This window comes from Planococcus citri, chromosome 1 (assembly GCF_950023065.1).
Source record: "Planococcus citri chromosome 1, ihPlaCitr1.1, whole genome shotgun sequence".
NCBI lineage: Eukaryota > Metazoa > Arthropoda > Insecta > Hemiptera > Pseudococcidae > Planococcus > Planococcus citri.
In genome coordinates, this window is record NC_088677.1 from 31,452,636 (window position 1) to 31,474,796 (window position 22,161).

General features: G+C 33.2%; 1 protein-coding gene across 1 annotated transcript in view; it reads right to left on the bottom strand.

Annotated features, from left to right (window-relative positions):
* LOC135831353 (uncharacterized) overlaps positions 1-22,161 on the bottom strand; it is a 139,427-nt gene that overhangs the window by 40,738 nt on the left and 76,528 nt on the right. The window contains exon 3 of the mRNA XM_065343762.1: positions 8,795-8,945. Coding sequence (XP_065199834.1) covers positions 8,795-8,909 — 115 coding nt within the window. The 5' untranslated portion in view covers positions 8,910-8,945. The remainder of the gene's footprint in view (positions 1-8,794; positions 8,946-22,161) is intronic.

Genomic DNA, 22,161 nt, shown 5'->3' on the forward strand with positions numbered 1-22,161 from the left:
ATTATGCCAAGTTTATACACTCATTTTATCGAAAATTATTACGTGCATGAAAAATTTCCCGTGTGCAATTGATATAAATAACCCAAGTGTGAAAATTCAACACGTGTAGATATATATACGTACCTGCCTCTATCTGTATAGGTACCTATAATTGAGGAGCGATATTCCAAAACGCCCCTTCGTGCATTTTTTTCGAATCGCGTTTTTAAAAATAAAAAGTGTTCCAAAACGCACTTTGTCCATTTTTATTGAATTTTTTTTAGCGGTATCTGGTGGATGAAGTGTATAGCTACACTCCTAACATCATAAATTCACCCAAATAAAGTTTTAAACCCACCTAAATAGCCAATTTACCAGACTAAATTTTTTTTTTTTTTGATGGACATAGGGCGTTTTGGAATATCGCTCCTCAATTGCATATACTTAGAAGAGAGATGCACTGGTTCATTGTTTTTCCTATCTGGGTATTTCCCTTTCACCTAAAAATTATTATTTATTACCTATTGTTGAAATGTTGAAAAAATATTTGTTTAGAATTGCGAGAAATTTGGCATAAAATACTTATGTAGGTACTCGTAGTTTACGCAGTTCAGTTTATAAAATCTATTTCTTCGTGATACTCGACGCGACGATCGTAATACTAAATAAAAGCATTTCAATTATTGTAATGAAAGTCTCGAATCGCAGCGCCAGCCATGTCCATAATTCATATTCTCATACTTCTCTTATTTTCGCATTTCCTTTGAAAGGTTTACTTTTTTAAACGGGGAAAAATTGAATTACAATGCATAGTACAAGATTCAAGTTGGTGGCGTTTTCCCCAGTAAAAGTTTAATTTTTGGTAAAACTTTTATGGGTAAGCTTTTTTAAAAATTTTCCCAACGAATTTCGAATATAATGAATGTACGTATCATCGTGTTTGACAAGGGTATTGCTATTTGTGAACTAAAATGACAATATGTGTCGAAAATGTTCGTTTATTCGCACGATTGACAAAACAATACAATAGAAACAGAAATAACACACCTGATATTTATTCTGTATCCGTTATTGTTAGCTTGTTTTCGAATAGGGTGGGTTATTTTGGGTGTCGTATTGTGGTCTTACTTTACTCAGTAGGGATTGGAAAAAGTAAAAGTAATTACAGGGAATAGAGAAGAACTGAGAAAAATATTGGATACGTAAAGTAAAACTTGATTATTATTAACTGACGATGAATTGAACAACAATCTCTTGAAAAAATTCAATTAGATGCACATTCATAAGAGAACCTTCTGAACTGACATTTTCTGAATTGAGCGATCCAAAACCATCTTAAACCATGATTTTAAAAGCTAAAGTTTATTTTTGGATTCTTAGCGAATTCTTAAAAATTTTAAAAATTTAAATAAGTCAATTAAACATTTTTCATAAAATATCAATTTTCTGAGCAAGGTAAACCAATTTGAATAATTCTTTTAATTAAACTCCCACACATCAACAACTACTGGTTTTGGGTCATTCTGAAGGTAAAAGGACATTTGCGCACACATGTTAAAAATTATATCCCATGATTTTAATAGTCCGTTTGCACGTGTTTAGAGCTAGGGGTTCCCAAAGTAGTACGTTCATACGTTGGTATGAAATGAATTAGACGTCAAAGAGGCTTCACCATTGAATAGACTTGAATCGTTATTTCAACATACGTTCTCACTTTGATTTCAGCAGGGCCGAACATCAGTGTTTTCGCCCTACATAGGTGAACTTTTTTTTGTGGCTATCTCCCCCTCCCCCCACAAAAAACATCCCAAAAAGAAGACAGTTTTTGTATCAAACAAAATGAAAATTTGACAATGTAAAAAAATACACCACGAAGCCAAACAGATTTCAATTTTTAATTACTGAATTTCATTTCTTAATTTTGTGGTGAATTTGAAAAAATCCAAAATTTTCTGGTTCTTATGGAATAGGTAATTGATTGAGATAAAAATCTGGTACTTGATTTATACCATATTTTTGACCTTTCAAATTGATTGATGGCGGTTTTGAGTTTTTTTAGAGCTTCTTGAAGGTCTTTATACTTTCTTGTTTTGAAAATATGTATTTTTTTCTTACAATTTTTCCAAAGCTGCAAAATCTAAAAATCTACTGAGGGAAGCTTGTGATGAGCAGGAATGCCTTAACCACCTAGAGGTTGATAATATCGCACCTCGGGAGTAATAAGGTCACATCTCAAAAAAAATTGATTTTGACGTTTTTGCATTTTTGGGGTTTGTATGACCCCCCTCAACCAAAAATAACACTTTGAGTTGGGTACATTATCTACATCTTGTAAAAAACGCAAATGGACTAACTCAAAATCCCAACAACATTGCAAGTTGTTTGGAGTTATAAGGGTACATCTCAAAAAACTCCACCTTTTTTGAGCAAATTTCGTACATACTTACAAAGTGTTAACAAACAGTTTTTATTGTTTTGAATGTTTGTCAGTTAGAAATAGTCACAAGGAGTGCATTTCTTATTGGTTTGTACCAAATGGAAAATTTTTTTTTAAATTGATCACTTTTCAGAAAAATGAATTTGCTCATATGTATAATGAAATTTTAGTTTTTTGAGAAAAACTCAAAAACTAAGCATTCTAGAAAAAAACTAACGACATTATGTCGATTGGAAATTTAATTCTCTACAACTTTGATATCATGAAATTTTTTTTTGGATGCTTCCTTTTGCCTCCACATCAACTTTAATGAAAGGTTATAACTCAAAATGTTTTCCAAACATTGAATAATTTCCTCTTTAAGATTTCATTTTTCAAAGTGTTCTTATGCTAAACGAAGGTAGGATATCAGATATTTAAAATGAGGTGCTATTCATTCCTCACAATTAATTATAAGTTGATAAAAATAATGAATCAAGTTTTAAAAAAAAAGAAAATCACTCTCCTATAAAATTTCACTTTTTTGAGATGTGACCTTATTACTCCCGAGGTGCGATATAATTCCCCTTTAGTAAATCTGCATTATTCGATCTATTCTTAGAGAGAAGCTTCGTTACTTGCTTTCTTTAAAGTTCATTGCTCTATCTCCTTCTACTGAAAGTATGGTAACATGGGGGAATCTCATGCTTGTGGATCTAAAGGTGACCCACCAAAAGACTGCGAGCTAAGCTCTTCACTTAGCATTGGAATCTTGAGCTCTCTAGAGCTAAGTCAAAATGTTGATGTGTTAACCCTTTTGCCACAAAAAGTATATGCACATTGGCACTAACCAATGTCCTTCTTTTATTGTTTTATCCACTTTTAGCGTGGTAATTTGTGTTTTTTATAACATGTTGATCAATTCTGCTTAATCATCATGGTTCAATTGGATGCATTTTGATCAACCCATGCATCAAAAGCATTTCTTGTTCATATATTCGGACTGTGCATAGTTGTGGTGCGCTAGTGTGCTGCCACTGATAAGATGAAGCAAGCGGTATACCACTTGAATTTTAACATTGCTTCTTATGTAAAATTACAGATTTTGTTCAATTTTTAATAAAATGCAGAAAAATAGGTAGTATGTTTTCAGCTAATTTGAGTAGAAGTTTTGTATTCCTTGTGAAATTTGCTACCTAGAATATGTAAGTACTTACTTCTTTGATTTGTTTGTTATGTGATGTGAAATTGTGAATTATCGCTTGTGATTTGTGATTTATAATTAGACTCTTATCACCATTTTTTCATAACATTTATGATCAAAGAAACATTCAGAGCCCATTAAATTACAGTTACAATACCTACGTCATTTTAAAGGTAATTTCACGAGGAAAACAAAAATTCGGATCATTTTCTCTCTAAAATGAGCACTTTTGAAGATTTTATTGAAAAACGTATCAAAAGCGAACTCCTTCCATAAGAGACAATGTTAAAAATTCAGCACCTATACCGCTTGTTGTAGTTCATTATTTCCGCTAGGGGAGACTCTTGTCATGCACAGTCCGAATTGGACTTCAAGTATTATGTTACTATCATCATAGGTACCTAGTTTAGAAAGACATCGCTCTGATAGTGCTCTATGAGAATGTGGTGAGGAAGAAACACTTTCTCACATTTTCCTTCAGTGCCCAAAATGGGCTTGCAATAGACCTCCAGCACCAATTGATCTACAAAATGCTGAACATCTAAACTACCTCAGAAGTACAACAATTTCTCTCTGGAATGCTGAACAACTTCGACAAACTCCAATCCATCATTTACCACAATGCCGATTATGATGACTCTTGTAAATGTTATGTAAATTATATTATTAGAATTTCTTAGAACAATTTGTAAACCTAAGGTAGAAATTATTCTAAGATGTCAATTCTATTCCCAAATAAACAATTTAAAAAAAAAAAAAAAAAAAAAAAGGTACCTAGTTTAAGTGAGTACATCTGAAAGGATAGGAAAGGTGTACAGTGTCTTTGGTATTTGGTAAGTATTGAGAAATGCTTATTTGGACTTTGCAAGTCCACTTAATTAATAGACCCATTCGCGTACAAGTGTTGTGTGAATATAGTGGGTGTCTAAGCATTGTTTTTCTTATGCAAAAGTTGTCCCGGTGAACCCGGTGAACCGGGTGAACCGTCACAACAAAAGAAAAAAACCCTTCGACTATGAAATATTAGTTAAATTCACGCTGTACCCGTACGCTTATTAAAACCGAATATCTCACCATGAACTAGTCTATTATATAGTTTTATCTTAATTAATGGAGTTTGGCTGAATTGGGTTAATTACATTAGAGATACCTATCTAGTTAATTTGGAGTAATTGTAACTACCTACATCTCAATTATTAGTACATATTATTTATATTGATTAATTACTAAGTAGTCACTTAATAGTTGATTGGTCTAAACTATTATATTCCAGGTCGTAGGTGGCAGGTAATCGCCTCATCACTGCGTACAGATTAATCTTTATGATTATTTTGTATTGGTTGTATCTTCTTTAATGAGACTCCCTGTGGGCACGTTTGGCACTTTAGTGCCAGTATTTGACATTGCGTCAAAGTGAGACTGAGACGCAATGCCAATTTCCAGTGCCAGTGTCAGTGCCACTGGCACCGAGAACTGATACAATGCGTCAAAGTGAGACTGAGACGCATTGTCAATTTACCAATGCCAGTGCCACAGTGCCAGAGTGCCAGTGCCAGTGCCGGTGCGGAAAAATTTTGATAAGAGCTATGTAATTTTCATCATGTTTTGTCGTTTTCGATCATTCTCTGTACAGTGTTGTCTTGGTAGAGGGCGATGAGAGAAATTTCGTTTTCACCATTGCATCACTTACTTGAAATTTTTCCGGCACCAGCTGGGCTCGAACCCGGGTTCCTTGCGTGACAGTCCGCTGCTTAACCAATTACGCCACCGCGTAAGACATACATAAGCGCAATAAAGTGACTGTTAGTATTTTATTGCAAAAAGAATGTGAGTTGCTCATTGATTTTGAGCATGCATCACTCAAATTTTACACAAATTATTTTTTTTTGAAAATTACTAGGTACGTATTAATTCTAAAATTAATATCCGATTACAGAAATTCTTATCTGCTGATTTAGTTTTGATTTTTATTCTTTTTTTTCTAAAAAATACTAGAAAAGTTCAAATTAAAATTTTTTTCTCAATCAAAATTTTCAAAAAGTATAAAGCTCAAAATTTTTAAATATTTAAAAAAAATGAAGTTTCATTATTGTTAAAAAAGCGCATGTTCAACAAAAAATTACTGATAATTTTTTGTGAAAAGAGTTGCAATAAGGTTTCAAAGCAAATTTTTTCTCATATTCAAAAAAAAATCAACATAATAATATGATGAAAAGCTGCTCCTAAAAACTTTTTTTTTTAATATTAAGTTTTTTTTTCAAAAATCAGAGATTTTTTCAAGAAGAACAAAAAAGATTTTTTAAAATAACGAGCAAGTATAAGCACAAGAATTCCAAATTTTTTGTAAATTTTTTTTTATTTTTTGAAAAGAAAGTAATTATTAAGAAGTACGCAATGAAGAAATTTTAAAACTTTTATTTGAGAAAATTCACCGGAGACCTCCATTTTAAGTTGAAATTTGCTTAGAAAAACTTTTAGTTTTGGAGGTGCCTCTGAAGACGGATATTGGTACTCAAAGAGAGAGAATTTTCAAAAAAATCTTATGTTTTCCACTCTGGCCCCTAACCCAACCTGTTTTAGGAAAAATAGTCTGGTTTCAAAAGATAGTATTTGAGATTCTGAGTCGATCTAGGCCATTTATTTCTTCTGAGCGATTAAAAATTTGCAAAAAAATATCGCTAGGTACTTATAATATCGCCAATTTCGAAAAACATTTCGAAAAAAACAGCTGATTTCCTATCAATTTTTTTATATTTTTTGAAATTGGCAATAGCTATGGCTAAAAAATTGGCGTCACTATGCATTTCGAAATATTTCCCCAATTTCAGGAATAATGCCTTTCAATATGTTGTATTGACATACCTACCTTAATTAATGCGAAATATTGGCGAAGAAAAATTTTCAAAATACGAATTTACCCAAAAATATATTTGAAAATTTCCAATCGCCCTATGGAACACTAAGGGCCATATTTATAGACGATACTTAGCAATGGCTTGGCTAAGTAATGATTTTCAAAGTTAATTTTCCAGTCATGATTGAATTTCTAAAAGTGGATCTATCATTAAATTGAGAGATTGGATCCTGAAGTATTCATAAATCAATTCAAAAATGTGAAATTTTCAATTTATTTGCTAGAAAAATTGAAAAGAAATCCGCTACTTAGCCAAGCAATTGCTAAGTAACGTCTATAAATATGACCCTAAGTGCTAATGGATTTTGAAGGCTATGGCCTAGATCGACGCAAAATCTTGAATACTTATCTTTTAGAACTGGGTCATTTTCTCCAAAACCACTCACCAGTCTCATTCATTGTAAGGTAATAATTAAACCACTCAAACGCAGACCAAAAAAAAATGTACCTATATCAACAAACTTTTCATGCATAAATTTTTTTAACTTAATTTTAAATCAAAATTCAATTTTTAAAAAATTGAAAATTTTGCGATTTTTTAAATTTTTGGTGTTTAAGCAAAGTTTTATAAAACCAAAAAAAAATTGTTCTTTGTTTTGTTTTTTAATTAGAAACTTGGTAAAAATTGTAGGTACAACAATAATAACAATGGTACCGCGATTTACGAGTGTAAGAACTTGAAAGGTAAATTCCAGTGCCAACATTTTACACTCGAGTGCCATCGCCTGACACTCCAGTGTCACGATATGACACTGAGTGCCAGTGCCAGTGTCAGAATATGACACTCAGTGCCCGTACTTGACACTCCAGTGTCACAATATGACACTCTAATGTCATGATATGACACTGAGTGCCAGTGCCAGTGTCAAAATATGACACTCAGTGCCAAAATCTGACACTCAGTGCCAAAATCTGACACTTTAGTGTCACATTTTGGCACTTTTACGCTGGCATTGCGTCCTGAGTGCCAAACGTGCCCACAGGGCTGATTAAAGATTACTAATAAAAGCATTTTAGTAGTCTCTACAAATGTGTTTTATTATAGTTAGGATACATCTGTGTTATAGTTATAGGATGGATTTATCCCCCTTTTACCCCCGTTGAGCTATCCAGATAAGAGGTAGATATGTAATCATTCCCCACCTAGGGAATAATTATTTGCCATCATCTCCATAGAAATAATAAAGGTAATTCCCGCTCATAATGATAATTTCTACCCTCACTATATCAAGCACCACAAAGTGCTTAAAACTACCACCGATTGGCCCTTTTGACCAATTTGGGTGGTTAACATGAAATTCCAGAAGTGCCAATCCAAAAGTGAATTTTTGACCGATGTGTAAATGTGAAAAAAAACACAAATTTTCAAAGAAAGTAGCTACCCATAGAACGAGCAATACTTTTCTGCAAGATATCGTCTGGTGTGTCTACACAACTACTCGACTTGGAGACAATCATAATTCAAATTTTCTGGAGCCTGCCCCAGCGAGTCAAATCTCATTGCGGGGCCAAAAATTAACTTTAAAACCGATTACCACACCATTAGACACCTTTTTGACTATTTTCGTGACTGCCATGAAAATCCAGAAGTGCTTTCACTTTGAAAGTAAATTTTTGACCATGTTGTAAATTTCAGGAAAAGCGAAAAAAAATCAAAGGTCGTTTTCATTGTCACATGTCACATTAGATAAAGGTACGAAGGTCGTAATAGAATGAATGATAGGCATACATTCGTTTTCGTATACCCTCCTGCTATAATTGTGAATTGAATAGATAGGTAATTAAAAAGAACGAATTCTATTTTTAAAATATAGAATGTGTATGCCAATTAAACGCAACCGTACGAAAGTTCACGTACTCGGAATAAAAAAAAAACTCAATTTTTCGCCAAGTTAAAAAAATTCAGCATAAATTCAAATGCCTAGACACTAAACGTATAGTACGAGTAAAAGCAACTGTATAGACGCGAAATTGGGAAATAAAAATTAATTGGAAAGAAACCGATTGAAAATACTCGTTAAGAATTTCAATTTCGCTCGTCGCAAGTAAATAGGTGCTTAATATTCGAGGGTAACTTTTGAAAATAGCATAGCTTCGTATAATAATAGACCTAATATGGAATTAACCAACGCAGCAACTATGCAAAAATATTGTGTATTTCATTGATAATTGAAAGTAGATTAGGTTTTGGTATGTACGTAGCTATTCAATTGTTGATTTAAAAGATAATAATAATTAAGTACTCGAGTAGGTACCTATCAAAAAGAATAAAATGGCTCACTTGTTGGATATATAATAATGGTGTTTGGTTTCTTTTGATGTGGCATTGCAATTGGTGGCATTACAGTTAAACTGTTGGGAATCTGCGTGTACGCTTTACTCGATGGCGTTATCATTTTACAAGTTTCTCAATGATGCTCCTTTTCTGTCATCTGAAACATATTCGCAAACGTGTAATTTAATACGAGAAACTTTAATAATAATAATAATTAACGATATTTTACGAGACAAAGTTTTTCGACAAAATTTCATACATTTTAGTTGAAATTCGTGATGAAAATTTTATATAGCTTTCATTTACCTATAGATGGCGTATTGATTTTTGTTGTAGGTACATACCTACGACCTACGTACATATAAAATAGATATTTAACTGCAGATAAATGAAACATATTTATTTTGTAGTTCACCATTGTACGTCTAATACAATTAACTCTGGCTAATTTCACCATAGAATAAAAAAAATTACTTATTTACCACGCTTGTCAAAGTAGGTAGTTACCTACTTGGTATACTTATGCATTTTGTAGCAATATCAACGTTATTCCGTAGAATCCACTTATATTTATGGTCGTTGGGAATGAATATCGACGAAATAACGATTTCGATATAATTTCAACCAAGATACGAGCATTACATTCAAAAATAAAAATGACAAATTACTTTCGTTTTATAAACAGCTTAACTCTTGCTATTTTCGCGCGAAAACGAAAATACGCTTCGATTTGAAAAATAAACGAAATGACAGATAGACGAATTAGCGGTAACGTGTGGTGCATAAAAATGAGCGAATCAATAACGAAATTTTTAGACCGACGACAAATGATGATTGTGAAAAGAAAATTCGCCGTGAAAAATAACGCCAGGTGTTTCATTTCTACCTATCATTATTTAAAATTAAAAACAAAATAGCGCTTTCTATCATTTCGAATTAAATCGCCGAATTTGTATCTCTTTTCGTGTTTTTACAACCAGGTCAAAGGCACCGAAGAACATTTTTTGCAGGATGAATAAACAAGTTGCGATTTATTACATTTGTCAAATACTATTTTTTTCAACTTATGTACAGATTACCTACTAAAGGAAGGTACACATAGGATACCTGTACTAATGAAAAATTTGCAATTTAGGCAACCCAATCTACATACGAGATAAACAAATAATTGAAAACTGTAGACGACAGCTTCGCCAATCCAACTGTAGGTATACCTAATTTTTATTTCTAGGAAAACGATTTTGTTCTTTGATATTGGATTTTGCTTTGTTTAAATTTGATTGATCAAAAAATGGAAGTCGTTTAATAATCATGCAATTACAACCCCCCCCCCCCCTCCTCCCCCAAATAGAAGAATGAAAATTCAAGTTAAACGACTAAAACCTTGGGGGAGGGAACTAGAATGGATTAATGACCAAATGAAAAAATTAACTTTATCTGAGTGAATTTTATTTTTTGATTCCTCAAATTATTATATTCTTTATTTTGGTCATTTCTATTTTATTTTTTTAAAATTTAAATGTACAAATTACTCCAATCTTTCTGAAGTATTTCAATCCTCAAAAAGCACGAAGAATTCTATTTTAAAAAATAGTAAAAAAATCTTTTTAAAAATGACTCCACTTGACAAACATTTATAACAAAATCAATTGCAAAAAGTGCAACGAAAAAAAAAAGTTAATTAATTAAATAAGTACCAGCGAGCATCAGCCAGGTTTCATCTCAAGTCGAGATTTTATTCTAACTTATATTATTTCTCAACTTGAGAAATAAAAGTAAACAAGAAAACGTTAGACAGTGCATTACCATTCGAAGATTAAAAGCTTATAAAGTTGGCGCTCGAGTTTAATTACCTCGCTGAAGAGTACGATCCAGAGCTACAGATTTTAGGTATATAAGGCCATAGCAAATTCGGTAGGTGAATCAGAATTTCAAATAGTTACGAAAGTTTATTATGGTGAAAACAAAAGTAATCAATTACAAATCAGCCAACGTATTATAGGAAGGGAATTACTCGTATAGTTTACGTGAAATAAGCCAATTTCGTAATGTACCTAATGCCTACGTCGAGCTATAATGGCTATAATAATCGCGTCTTTTCAATTTTTAGCGACATTTTTGTTGGTTTTTTCAACCTGCTGCAATATTTTAATGAAATGTTTGGAAATAAGAGATGCCTTTGGTATGTTTTTTCAAAAAAGTAGGAATACTGTGGCGATTTTTTTGATCCTTTTAATGAAACAAACCACCTACTTGGATACCTACTTTTACAAAAATTTCGATCCAGGTCATTTGATATACCTATTTGTACGATGAATAATTAAAATAAATTGTATACAAAGAGTAGGTGTAGATACATAAAGTTGATTGATTTACACGTAGGTTGCTAAGTAATTGAAAATGGAATATGATGGGTATCTCATTATCTCAATCTTGCTGCTCCGCCTTCATACTTTTGTTTTAGATGATATCGAAAATCATCACTGATCAGTGATTAAATTTACCTCTCATTGTATGAATGCTTCAATCTATCTTCTCGTTTGATTTCGTGCACATTTTTTCTATACAAGGTGTGCTAAAACGTGATTGTAGAATTTATGTAGCGTTATGATAATCAATTTTTCATACCTGCGAAAGCTTAACACGCAGTGGTCGTGGGGGTTTTCTTTTTACGTCGAGATCATTAATAAAGCGAATCATTAGTTTCTTTCGTCACCAACTTCCTCAAATTTTTCATGAACGAAATTTATAATGAAAAACGAAGCCGAGACATGTTTTAATTTCTCCGATTGATTAATGTTCTTCGTTGCTATATCTATACCTATTTACTTACTTGTCGTATAAATGTTTGTTTTAATTTTTTTCTCCGTTTTAGAAAATGTTCGAGACGTTTAGAAACGAAGTAATTGCGAGTCCGAGTTACGACTACCTGAGGTAACTTTTCGGGTAATTTCAGTCAATTAGATTGGTAATCAATATGTATAAAAAAAGATTAACTTCTCGTCGTCCTTCTAGCGTTCTTATATCTCATTCTTTTTCATCAGTGTCAGTTATTAGGACATTTTGGTGGATGATAGATATTAATTTATATTGAAACTGATTTGAGAATATTTCTCGGATGTTGTTTCTCGAGCAGTGTTTCAAAAAATCTCATTGGAATTTATTATTCAACAAATCCATTAATTCCAGGAACGTTTGATTCGTTTGTTAGCAAAATGTTGCCAATTTGAACGTAATTTCAAATTTTCAAAAAAAAAAGAATATTTTTTGCACATAATGAAGTTTGATTTTTCCATAAAAATGATTCAGTGTACAATATAGTACTACTGTAGGTACCTACTATGTATTTCTGTAGAAAGTGTTGGTGTATTCGACGAGTTTCACTATGATACCCGACCACCCAACGTCAGGCCTACGATACCGATTTGATTTCCGTTTTGATTTTTACGCTTTAGTAAACACAAACGAAATTTTGTGTTTTAACCGCACCTTATAATTTTGAAATGATCGATCGATGTTCGTTTACCCGGTAATTTGGCATTTTTCAAGTGTATATTTCTTAAAAGTGACGTGAAAAATGGCTACAATGAATTGTTTTGATGGTTGATTTTTTTTTTGTTACTTTTCACCGAAATAAAATAAAACTTTTCCACCTAGAGATGGTGATTTCGGACTGAGAAGTGTATAGACGTACTTGGTGAAGCGAAAATTGAAACTTTCAGTAATATTTACCTTTCATCGATATATTTTTGAGTTGGGTAAATATTTGCCAAGAATTAAAAACATTAGCTGTTAATTTTTTCGCAGCTACGAGTATTCTACTGGAGTGAGATGGAACGTTCTGTTTTTTACTTTACATTTCCGTAATTCTTGAGGCCAGGTTATGAGATAAGAGGAACCAACATTTTTCAGGATGTAAAACATAAATTCCTGTATAATTGTTAAGGTATTAATCCCTACTCTATGATACTGAACTAACAATTTATAATTTTTTTTTTTTTAATACCCCTGCTCAAATTTTAGCTAGCTACTAAAAATGCAATTCCGCAATTAAAAAAATTGAAACTTATGTACAACGCTCCATCAAATGAAAAAATAACATGTTAAAATTATGTAAAAACTGCCGAAAATGTATTAAAATCACTGAAAATGGCCCAAAACTAATAAAATTTCAGTAAAATTTTCGCAAAATGCTAGAAAAAGTATTTACAATGCATTGAAAATATCTAAAAATGATGTTCAAAAAAAAGCATTAGGTAAAATTACTTTTTTGTATAGCTAATAGAAACAAAAACGCAAAGAGGATTTTTCTTCCGAGATTTTCAAGAAAATTGTGAAAATGGTCAACTGAACAAAATCTATTCTGATCAAAACTATGATCTGGTTAGATCTGATGAGATCAAAATCGGATCAGGGGAATGCATCTGGAACTTCGGATTTTGTCAGGTCCATTCTAATCTAATCAAACAGGTCTTATCACATTCCATTCAGAACTGATCAGATCCAGATTAGAGAATTCCTGAATCTGATCAGGTCTACTCTATTGGATTTCATCAGATCTGAGCAGGTACAACCCGATCAAAACATGTGATTATATGGTCAAAATGTTTTTTAGATTTTTTAAACCCTGATTTCATGCATGTTTTACAGTTCGTCGTTGAGTTTTCAGAAACTTCAACTTTGTCCCTCTCCTTATGAGCCTCATAAAAAAATTTATCAACAGCAAAAAATCATCTTTCTTGATGCTCTAAACTTTTTTTTGAACATTTATTTCGTATCTACCTATGCAGTTTTAAACGATTCAATAGGTATAGGTAGATACGAAAAAAGTAGGTACTCACGCATTTAGCATGAGAAGACCGATTTTTCTTCAAATAAAAATCTTTACGAACGAATTGATTCACTTTTTTTGAAACATATTTTGTGCAGCAATTAATCTGTTTACAATCGAGTCGAATCATTTACGAACGATTGGCGATTAAATAAATGAGTTGATTGATTTCTTGGTGAATCATTCGCAAACGAATCAATTGATTTACGATTGATTCGGTTTTTGTGAAACAATTGTACAGAAATTGATCTCTTTTCAAGCGAAGTAAGTGAATCAAATCGAATCATTCACAACGGATTGACGATTGAACAAACTGATTGATTTATAGGTGAATCATTCGCGAACGAGTTGATCAATAATTTCTGAATCATTCGCGAACGAATTGATTCGTATAAGTGATTCGTTCGTGAACGAGTCGATTCATTTACTCAATTTTTGACGAATCATTCGCGAACGAATTGATTCGTATAAGTGACTCGTTCGCGAACGAGTCGATTCATTTACTCAATTTTTGGTGAATCATCCACGAACGAATTGAATCATTTTTTGTGAATCATTCGCGAACGAATTGATTCATAAATTAAAGAATTGATCGATTCGTTGGCGAATGGTTCTTTCAAAAAATTGATGAATTCGTTCAGGAAAATTTGAGCTTTTGGAACATGATGATGATGGCGAAATGTCCAGTTAGTAGCCTACTTGTGAAATTTCAAATTTGATCGAAATCGGTTCAGCCGTTGCTAAGAAATTCAATTTTTAATGACTTTTGTGCAAAGTCACCCCATGAAAATTTCCAAAATCGCAATTTTGTTTGCGAATTCGCTCGAAAGCTGCGAACTTTTGGATCATGGTGAATGTCCGACATTATATGTAGGAATGGTGAATGGACTTGTGAGATTTCAAGTTTCATAAAAATTGGTTCAGTCTTTCATCAGGGTAATCATTTAAAAGTGAAAAATTTCGAAAAAAAATGTTGTCGCTCGATAACCTTGGAAGCTTTGAGAGCGTAAAAACCAAGAATATTGAACAACATATGTAGGTACTCGTAGATAGGCCACTTGCTCTTCATTTACAAGTAACTTCCCCTTTCCACAAATTTTTTGAGGTTTGAGATTTTTTACCAGAAACATTTTGTGATAATATGGAGATTTTTTTCAATTATAGAAAGATTAAATCTATATGGAAGAAAAGCAAAGAATCTATAAAACCATTTCAAAATCCGATAGCTTGTTAGGTCAGTATTTGAAAATCAATTTCAAGTATTTTTGTTTTTAAATTATCTTTTAAAGTAGGCAACTAAGGTATATTCAATAGGAATTGGTATAAGCTACCGAAATATCATTCATAGAATTCCACATTTCTGTCAAAAACTTACCAAGTCCTTAAAATTGTTGCACTGAATAGTTTCCAAACATGGACCTTCCGTGATTAAATTGTAAATAAGTTACTTTCTAATGCCTATAACGTAGCGCTTTCTATTGAATATTCTTTTAGTTACCTATATCCACCATTCGCTAATGTGACTAATTAAAATTATTGGGATCGGAGGTTCGAGAAAATTTATGATAAAACTTAACGCGATAACTTTTGTAAATTACCTGCAAGTTTCCTCATTATAATACGAATTTCGTTGCTAATTTAAGTATAATCGATGAATACGAAGGTGTAGTATGCTTTGAATACATTTTCTTATAGTTACGTTTTTGTTTTGAAATTTGATCTTTATTTTGTTTTGAAAATGGGTCTAAAAATTCCGCTCTAAATTAATTAGGTACTTGCGTTGTTTCGTTGTTTGAGGAATGGATTAAGATTTGATATTAACATAATTAGAAATACCTACTTCATGATCAGATAGGTAGGTAGGTAGGTAGGTATACAGGTAGACAGGTAGGTAGGTAGGTACCAATCATTTGTCACTTGAAATTCAGCATAATTTCAAAAGCTATGATATAACAGTCGTATCTACTCCCACCATACCTACTTTACAGCTCAGCGACAAATGACAGATCTAGTACCAAAATGTGATCGATTTTATAGATAAATAGAATTCAGGGTAGGTGGATAATTTTAATTAAAATGTGCAAATCTAATTCGAATTAAATCTCTCGGATTGCTTTGTAGAAAAAACAAAAAGAACAGGATAAGAAAAACAAAGAGTGAATTTTGAAATACTTGTCCAGGATGATAAAAAAGATTTTATCGCATACGCATTAAAAATAAATTCATACAAAGAGTGGGGCTACTTTTAGACAATGCCTGCGCTTTGCTACGTAAATTGAATAAAACTGTCTTTGGCACTCAGGGCTTTTATAGAAAATAAAATTAAAAGTTCTTTTTATTTACCTACATCTATTCAAAAGCGAAAAAAAAAATTAAATAGGTTAACGGTTTCAGCGAAGCATTTTTTCGCAAAAAAAACCTCCGCATTAACCCACATATGAAAATTTTAATTAGCTTTTCATTTTTCTCGAGAGTTAATGTTTTCGTGTTTTTGAGTATTTTTAAACAGCTTGACACACTTGAAGCGATATTTAATAGCTAGTTTTTCTGTCAACTTGCGTTGGCCTTTTTTGTCATTTGTCGCAGCAACTAGCAAGTTGACTTTAAATGGGTTTGTAGTGTATAACGTAGTTATAGCAGTTGAAATTATTGAATTAGAGGCGAGACTTTGCATTCAGACGAATTCTTGCGTTTGTAATTTCTTTTGTTGGAAGTAACGGCGATATCAAGTCATGCGAATGTACGCCTTTTATACTTAGTTTGAAATCAAAGCGTGCGATGAGCTTAAAAACCGCAAAATGCCCGATGGAGAAAATCATTCGGTTCAGTTTTTCTATTCATTTCCTCTCCACGGTCGGTCGCTAAAGTTTTTTTCAAATAGCTAGCCAGTCATATTTTCAAACGCTGTATTGTCTTCTGCGTTGTCGCAGTGTATATTTTTATACGCTATGGAAAACGGAATGATTTGGATGGGATATTTTTTCCTTTTTATTTTCTTTCTGTTTTTTTTTTTTTTTTTTTTTTACATGGAAATATGGTTCTGGTAAGTTTTTAGGTTCGTGAAAGTTAAAGTGGTGTTTGAACGTTATTCTCAATGATTGGGCTTTTGCAGTTTGTAATAAAATTAAATGACAATATTACTTAGTGTGTGACTAATTTTGTACCTACCTAAAATAATCATTTAAAAATCAGTTTCTCTTATTCACTCATATTTTGGTAGTATATACTTCTATATACTTCAAAGAGTAATAACTTTATTTCTTTTAGAATAATATCTATGTATTTCCCACTGGCAGAATTTATATGCAACTGATCTCTGTTGGAAATTACACGAAAGATGCACAAAAGTGATTGCAATGCTTTGAAATTTCACGTTGTACCTAACTACATATTCAAGAAGTTATATCGAGTTTTGAAACTATCTGCATCCTGTTGCTCTTTCAACGTGGTACGCATATTTGAGCGAAAATAATAAATTGACGATATTTATTGTAAATTCTTCAACAAAATATGACACCATTAATGAAATTTCATTAACATCTCAGCATGTAGTGCAGGCACCTACCTTTATGAAATAAAGTCATTTTCTGGGTGGTTTTGATATGCTATAATACGAGCGAGGTGGACGAATAAAAGGGGTGAATACTGAAGTTATCTAGTATGTCACGTAATGTGTGAAGTTTGAAAATGCATACTCATAATTGATGTACTTGTGGCACCATTTTATATACTTTACACACGTTCAGGCACCAAAATTTACGTTGTGGCATCACCAAATGGTGCCACAACGTATTTTAATTAAAATCGTGTGGAATGTCATCAGGGCACTGCCAGGGGTCGTTAGGCAAATTTTTGTAATGGTGCCACAACGACATTTAAAAGTCCCTATTAATATACTGGTAAAATTATATAGTCAACAGACGTTGTGGCAATGGCACCATTTTCAGGTCTCATTGGTTTTCGATGTATTCTTTTGTAAAAATTCGTTGTAAAATGTTTCGATTAGATGGCGCTGTTGCTTATACCCTTAATCATCACTCTATACTCATATAATATAGAGACCCCAGTTGGTTTTAATTAATGAATAAACCGTTGCCAGAAAAACGCTCGCGTAAATGACTTAAGTTTTCTTCACTTGCTACCTGGTGCCACAACGACGTTCAACTAAATGGTGCCATAACGTTACAAAAGTAGATATTGATATAAATGGTGATATAGATAATAAATTGATGATTCATATCACTCGGTTTTTTTCAGAATTCATGTGAGCACAATGGCGGATCTGAGAAAAAAGGCCTACATGACAAGACGACTCAGAAGGGCCGGGCTTACTTCTAAAATTGAGATTTCTATTTCCCCTTCCTTCATGCTTTCAAATCAAAAACTGGATTCTGAGGCAATCCCCAGAATCCATTATCCAATTTCATAACTGCCATCACTCCGAATAGACCATTTCAGGGAATACATTTTTCTCGCACATTTTCCCCTGATTAATGAATTTTTATCAGGGATGGAAGAGCCTTGAGTTCAGGGCTCCCGCTTTTGGCTCTGGCTCAGCTCCCCGCAAGTTTTAGCTCTGGCTCGCTCTTGGCTCTTTTTCTTTACATGTGCTCTTTGGCTCCTTGCTCGCTCCTCAATTCTTTCCGACTCCGTTCTTTGACTCTCAGCTCCCTCTTCCAATTTCTCGGCTCCCACTCCAGCTCCAGCTCTGGCTCTTGGCTCTTTAAATTAGAGTTTAAAATTCGTGAAAAATGATGAAAAAAATGAAAATATTCTACATTTATTTTCATTTTATTTCTCAATGAGGAAACAATATGTAGAAATTCTTCATTTTCTTCACAAATGTGAGTTGAAAGTTCAATTTTTGATAAAATTGTGCGCATTTTTTTACTTTTTTTTCTACTTTTAGGGAGCCAAAGAGCTTGAAAAATTTTGTGGGCTCCCACTCGGCTCTGGCTCTTTCCAGGTTAAAGACTCCTTATGATGATGCCTCTCATGAGTAAAATAAGGAGCTCGTCGCGGTTCCTTGTCCTTTACAGGACATGGGAAATCGCATTTATGTGGTACCCTAACAGGGTGAGGCAAATGCCTATTGCCACTGCGATTATTCTAGGGAATCAACGTTGTTTTGAGCTTTCACATAGTAGTTTCTCATTGCTTTCTACGCTATCTACAAAGTAGCTCATACATCACTAGCCAGGTTTTTACAACCCTGAGTTCCGTAATTACCGCTACCTATAGTTGCTCAACCAGTTACAGCTTTTTGATACCGGCAACAGATTGCGTGCATTTCTGTTGCCTCTGCTGTTCTGGTGCTCGGAGCTTAACGTGTAATAGATGTTAAATGCACTACAATGTTACATTACACGTTAACGCCTGCGTCTCTAGCAAGATTTGAACCTACAACCTCTTGTTCAGAAAGCTGTGGCTCAGCCCACTACGCCACCAAGCGTAAGGTATGCATAGGTTTTGAAAAATATAACTCTAGTAGTTATGTGTATTTACGAGTACAACTTTAGGTAATGCATTTTGACAAGTTATTTACAGGGCTTCTTCAGGTCCATGTTGGGTTGGTGTCTAGATCAGGATTATAGACACTGGACCTAGGGGAAGACATGGAACTAGCCGCCATATTGGCTAAATTATGTGTGTCATGCCAAATTCATCCGCTGGGTGCTGTTGGCTGCGCTGTTGTCAAATCTTGAACAAAATACACACCAGGCAGGAGAAATGGGAACTACACAAAATACGAGTATAACTACCATTCCTTTTCCCCGTTGCCTGCAGACTGAAGTACAGTGCAGCCAAGAGCACCCAGTGGGAGAAATTGGCACAACACAAAAATAATATTACTACCATCCCTTTTTCCAGAGTTTAACACGTACCGGATTGCTGGGTTTCCAGGTTCAACCCAGAAAGCAACCCAGTTACCCGGGTACAGAACCAAATAGTGGAAAACAATGAAAAATGCGACATTGCCACATAAAACTGATGAAAAAAGTTCATCTTTATGTAGCGATCCTAGCAATATAAAGATGAACTGCTCAAAATTACGTCATTTTCCAAGAATTTCACTACCCGGATAGGAACTGGGTAATTTTCGGATCCATGTAAGAACTGTGGCTCCAGGTACTCATTGATCTCTGCTTTTTCCCTGTTGTCTGCAGTTCAATGTCTTCCCAGAGGGCCCAGGTGCAATGTCTATAACCAGGATTGAAGCTGTTCCTCCTTCGGGGTGCCTACTCTGACAGTGACTGAGTGGTCTTGTTGGCCACTCTAGTTTATCCAGACTGCACCCTAGTCTTGGTACCCCTATATTTTTGATCTCAAGTTGATCGCATTTGGCAGCAAATGCTTTCATCGTTGTTACAAAAAAAAACCTGATAATCTACTTTATAATGTAATAGGTACCTACAATTTTGACGAGGATGGATCTTACAATTTCCACAAAAAGTAGGATTTTTTGAAATATTTTGGTTTAAAAAAAGGCATTTTTTTGATCCAAAACCCAGATTTTTTGGTAAAAAAATCAAGACTTTTTGAAAATTTTCAACAACAATTTTTTTTCTGAGATCCTCGCAAAAAAGCAAGTTTTTTGACAATTTTAATTTAAAAAAATTGTTGTTTATTGGTTTTGATATTTCTGACGCAATTTTTTCAAAAAGATGTAATTTTTTGGAATTTTGACATTTAATAAGATGATTTTTGTTCACAATTCTGACACAAATACATTAGATTTGTTCTTTTTACCCGGAGTTTGGCAGATTTTCAAGAATCTGGATTTTAGCAGATTTAAAAATCCACTAGAATCTGCTTGGTAGTAGCTTTTGAAAATGGATTTTGGATTTTACTGAGTTTACTTAAAGAGAGAAGACTTTCAAAGTTTTAAAAGTTTGTGTAAAAAAGTGTTTAAATACCTAAGAGATTTAAAAAATGTCCAAAAACCGGATTTTTGAGAATCCGGGTGAAAAAAATCTGGATATTTTGACCAGAAAGAAAAGGTTTTCTGCGCGTTTTTGGCATGTTTTCAGTAAGTATGTATTATAAAATTATTTATTTTGTCAATTTTTACCAATTGAGTTTTCTATAATTATTGGTAATGTTTCATCATTTTAATGCGTTTTTTGAGTGTTTCTAGACTGTTCGAACGCGCTTTCAACACTTTTTCTTGCCTCTTAAAAAAGTACATACCTAGGCACTTGTTCAACATGGCAAATGAAAGGCAGAGCTTACACAGTAATACACACATTTGAACTAATCAGATCGGGTTCACAAGTTTCTTGGATCCAATTTGATCTGATTAAAACAAACCATCTCCAAATGGATCTGATAAAATTAAAACTATTGTTGAATTATATCTGCTTATATAATGTAGGTACCTCCTGATCAAATTCAGTAGAGAAGACCTAATTAGACCTGTTTTATCAGATCATGGATATTTACCGGATCCAATGTGATCTCAGTAGATGTAGGTAATCAAATCAGATGTTTTGATCATATATGTATTAGACCGGTCCAGACAGACATTTTCCCTGGAAATGTAGAAAGGACGAGGTTCCAACTCACAAAAAAAAAATACGTACTTGACTGGAATTTGAGCAAATATAATAATGTAAATAAAATTTTGACAGGAAGTAATAAAATTTCCAAGTAGGTACAAAAAAACAAAATGGATTAAGTAAGAAATTAAGTTAAGCGCATAAAACCCGAACGAATGTGTTTTTCCTAAAACAAAACATCCGGTACTCATATGTATATGCTCATACCTATCAAGATAATTTCATTTACAATTTAAAACCGCGCACCGTTCACTTGTAGACATTTTTGAATTTTCATTTTAAAATGCAAATCCTACACGAATGTATGGTTTTAAAAAAAACACACACACAAAAGACAACGCAACACATCCTTATATGTATTCTATCAAATTTAACGACTGGAAATATAAAATTTAATTTAAAATATTCTCATTCCTGTTTTCTCGAAAACGGTTGCATATACAGTATGACACAGAAGTAGTGCCCGGTGGCTTTTATTTCTAAGTGGAAAGAGCTAGAGAGATGAATGAAGCGGCGTTGAGTAGGGAAAAATGAGGGCTTTCAAAAGCAACCTTGAAAATTTCAGGCCCACGCACAGGGTGTCCACAAATTGAAAAACCGGTTTGATCAAAAAATTCAATCTGGTTTTTATTGGCGCAATGTATTCTACACACTGAGGCGACAAAAACGTGATATGAATTTTTTGAAACCGGTTCGTTAATTTGCAACCAGTTAACAAAAAATACCCAAAAATTGTAGATAGAGAAAAAAGTTTGCAACAAAAGTTGTAGAGCGTGAAAAATTACACAAATCTGTCTAATCACATTTTGAAACCGGTTCATTGGTTCGCATTTAGCAACCAGTTTTTGACAATCACCTAAAAATTGAAGATACAGAAAAATGCTTGGAACAAAAGTTGTAGAGCGTGAAAAACTAAACCATTTTCACTGATCGGATTTTGAAACCGGTTCCTTAATTTGCAACCAGTTATCAAAATTACCTAA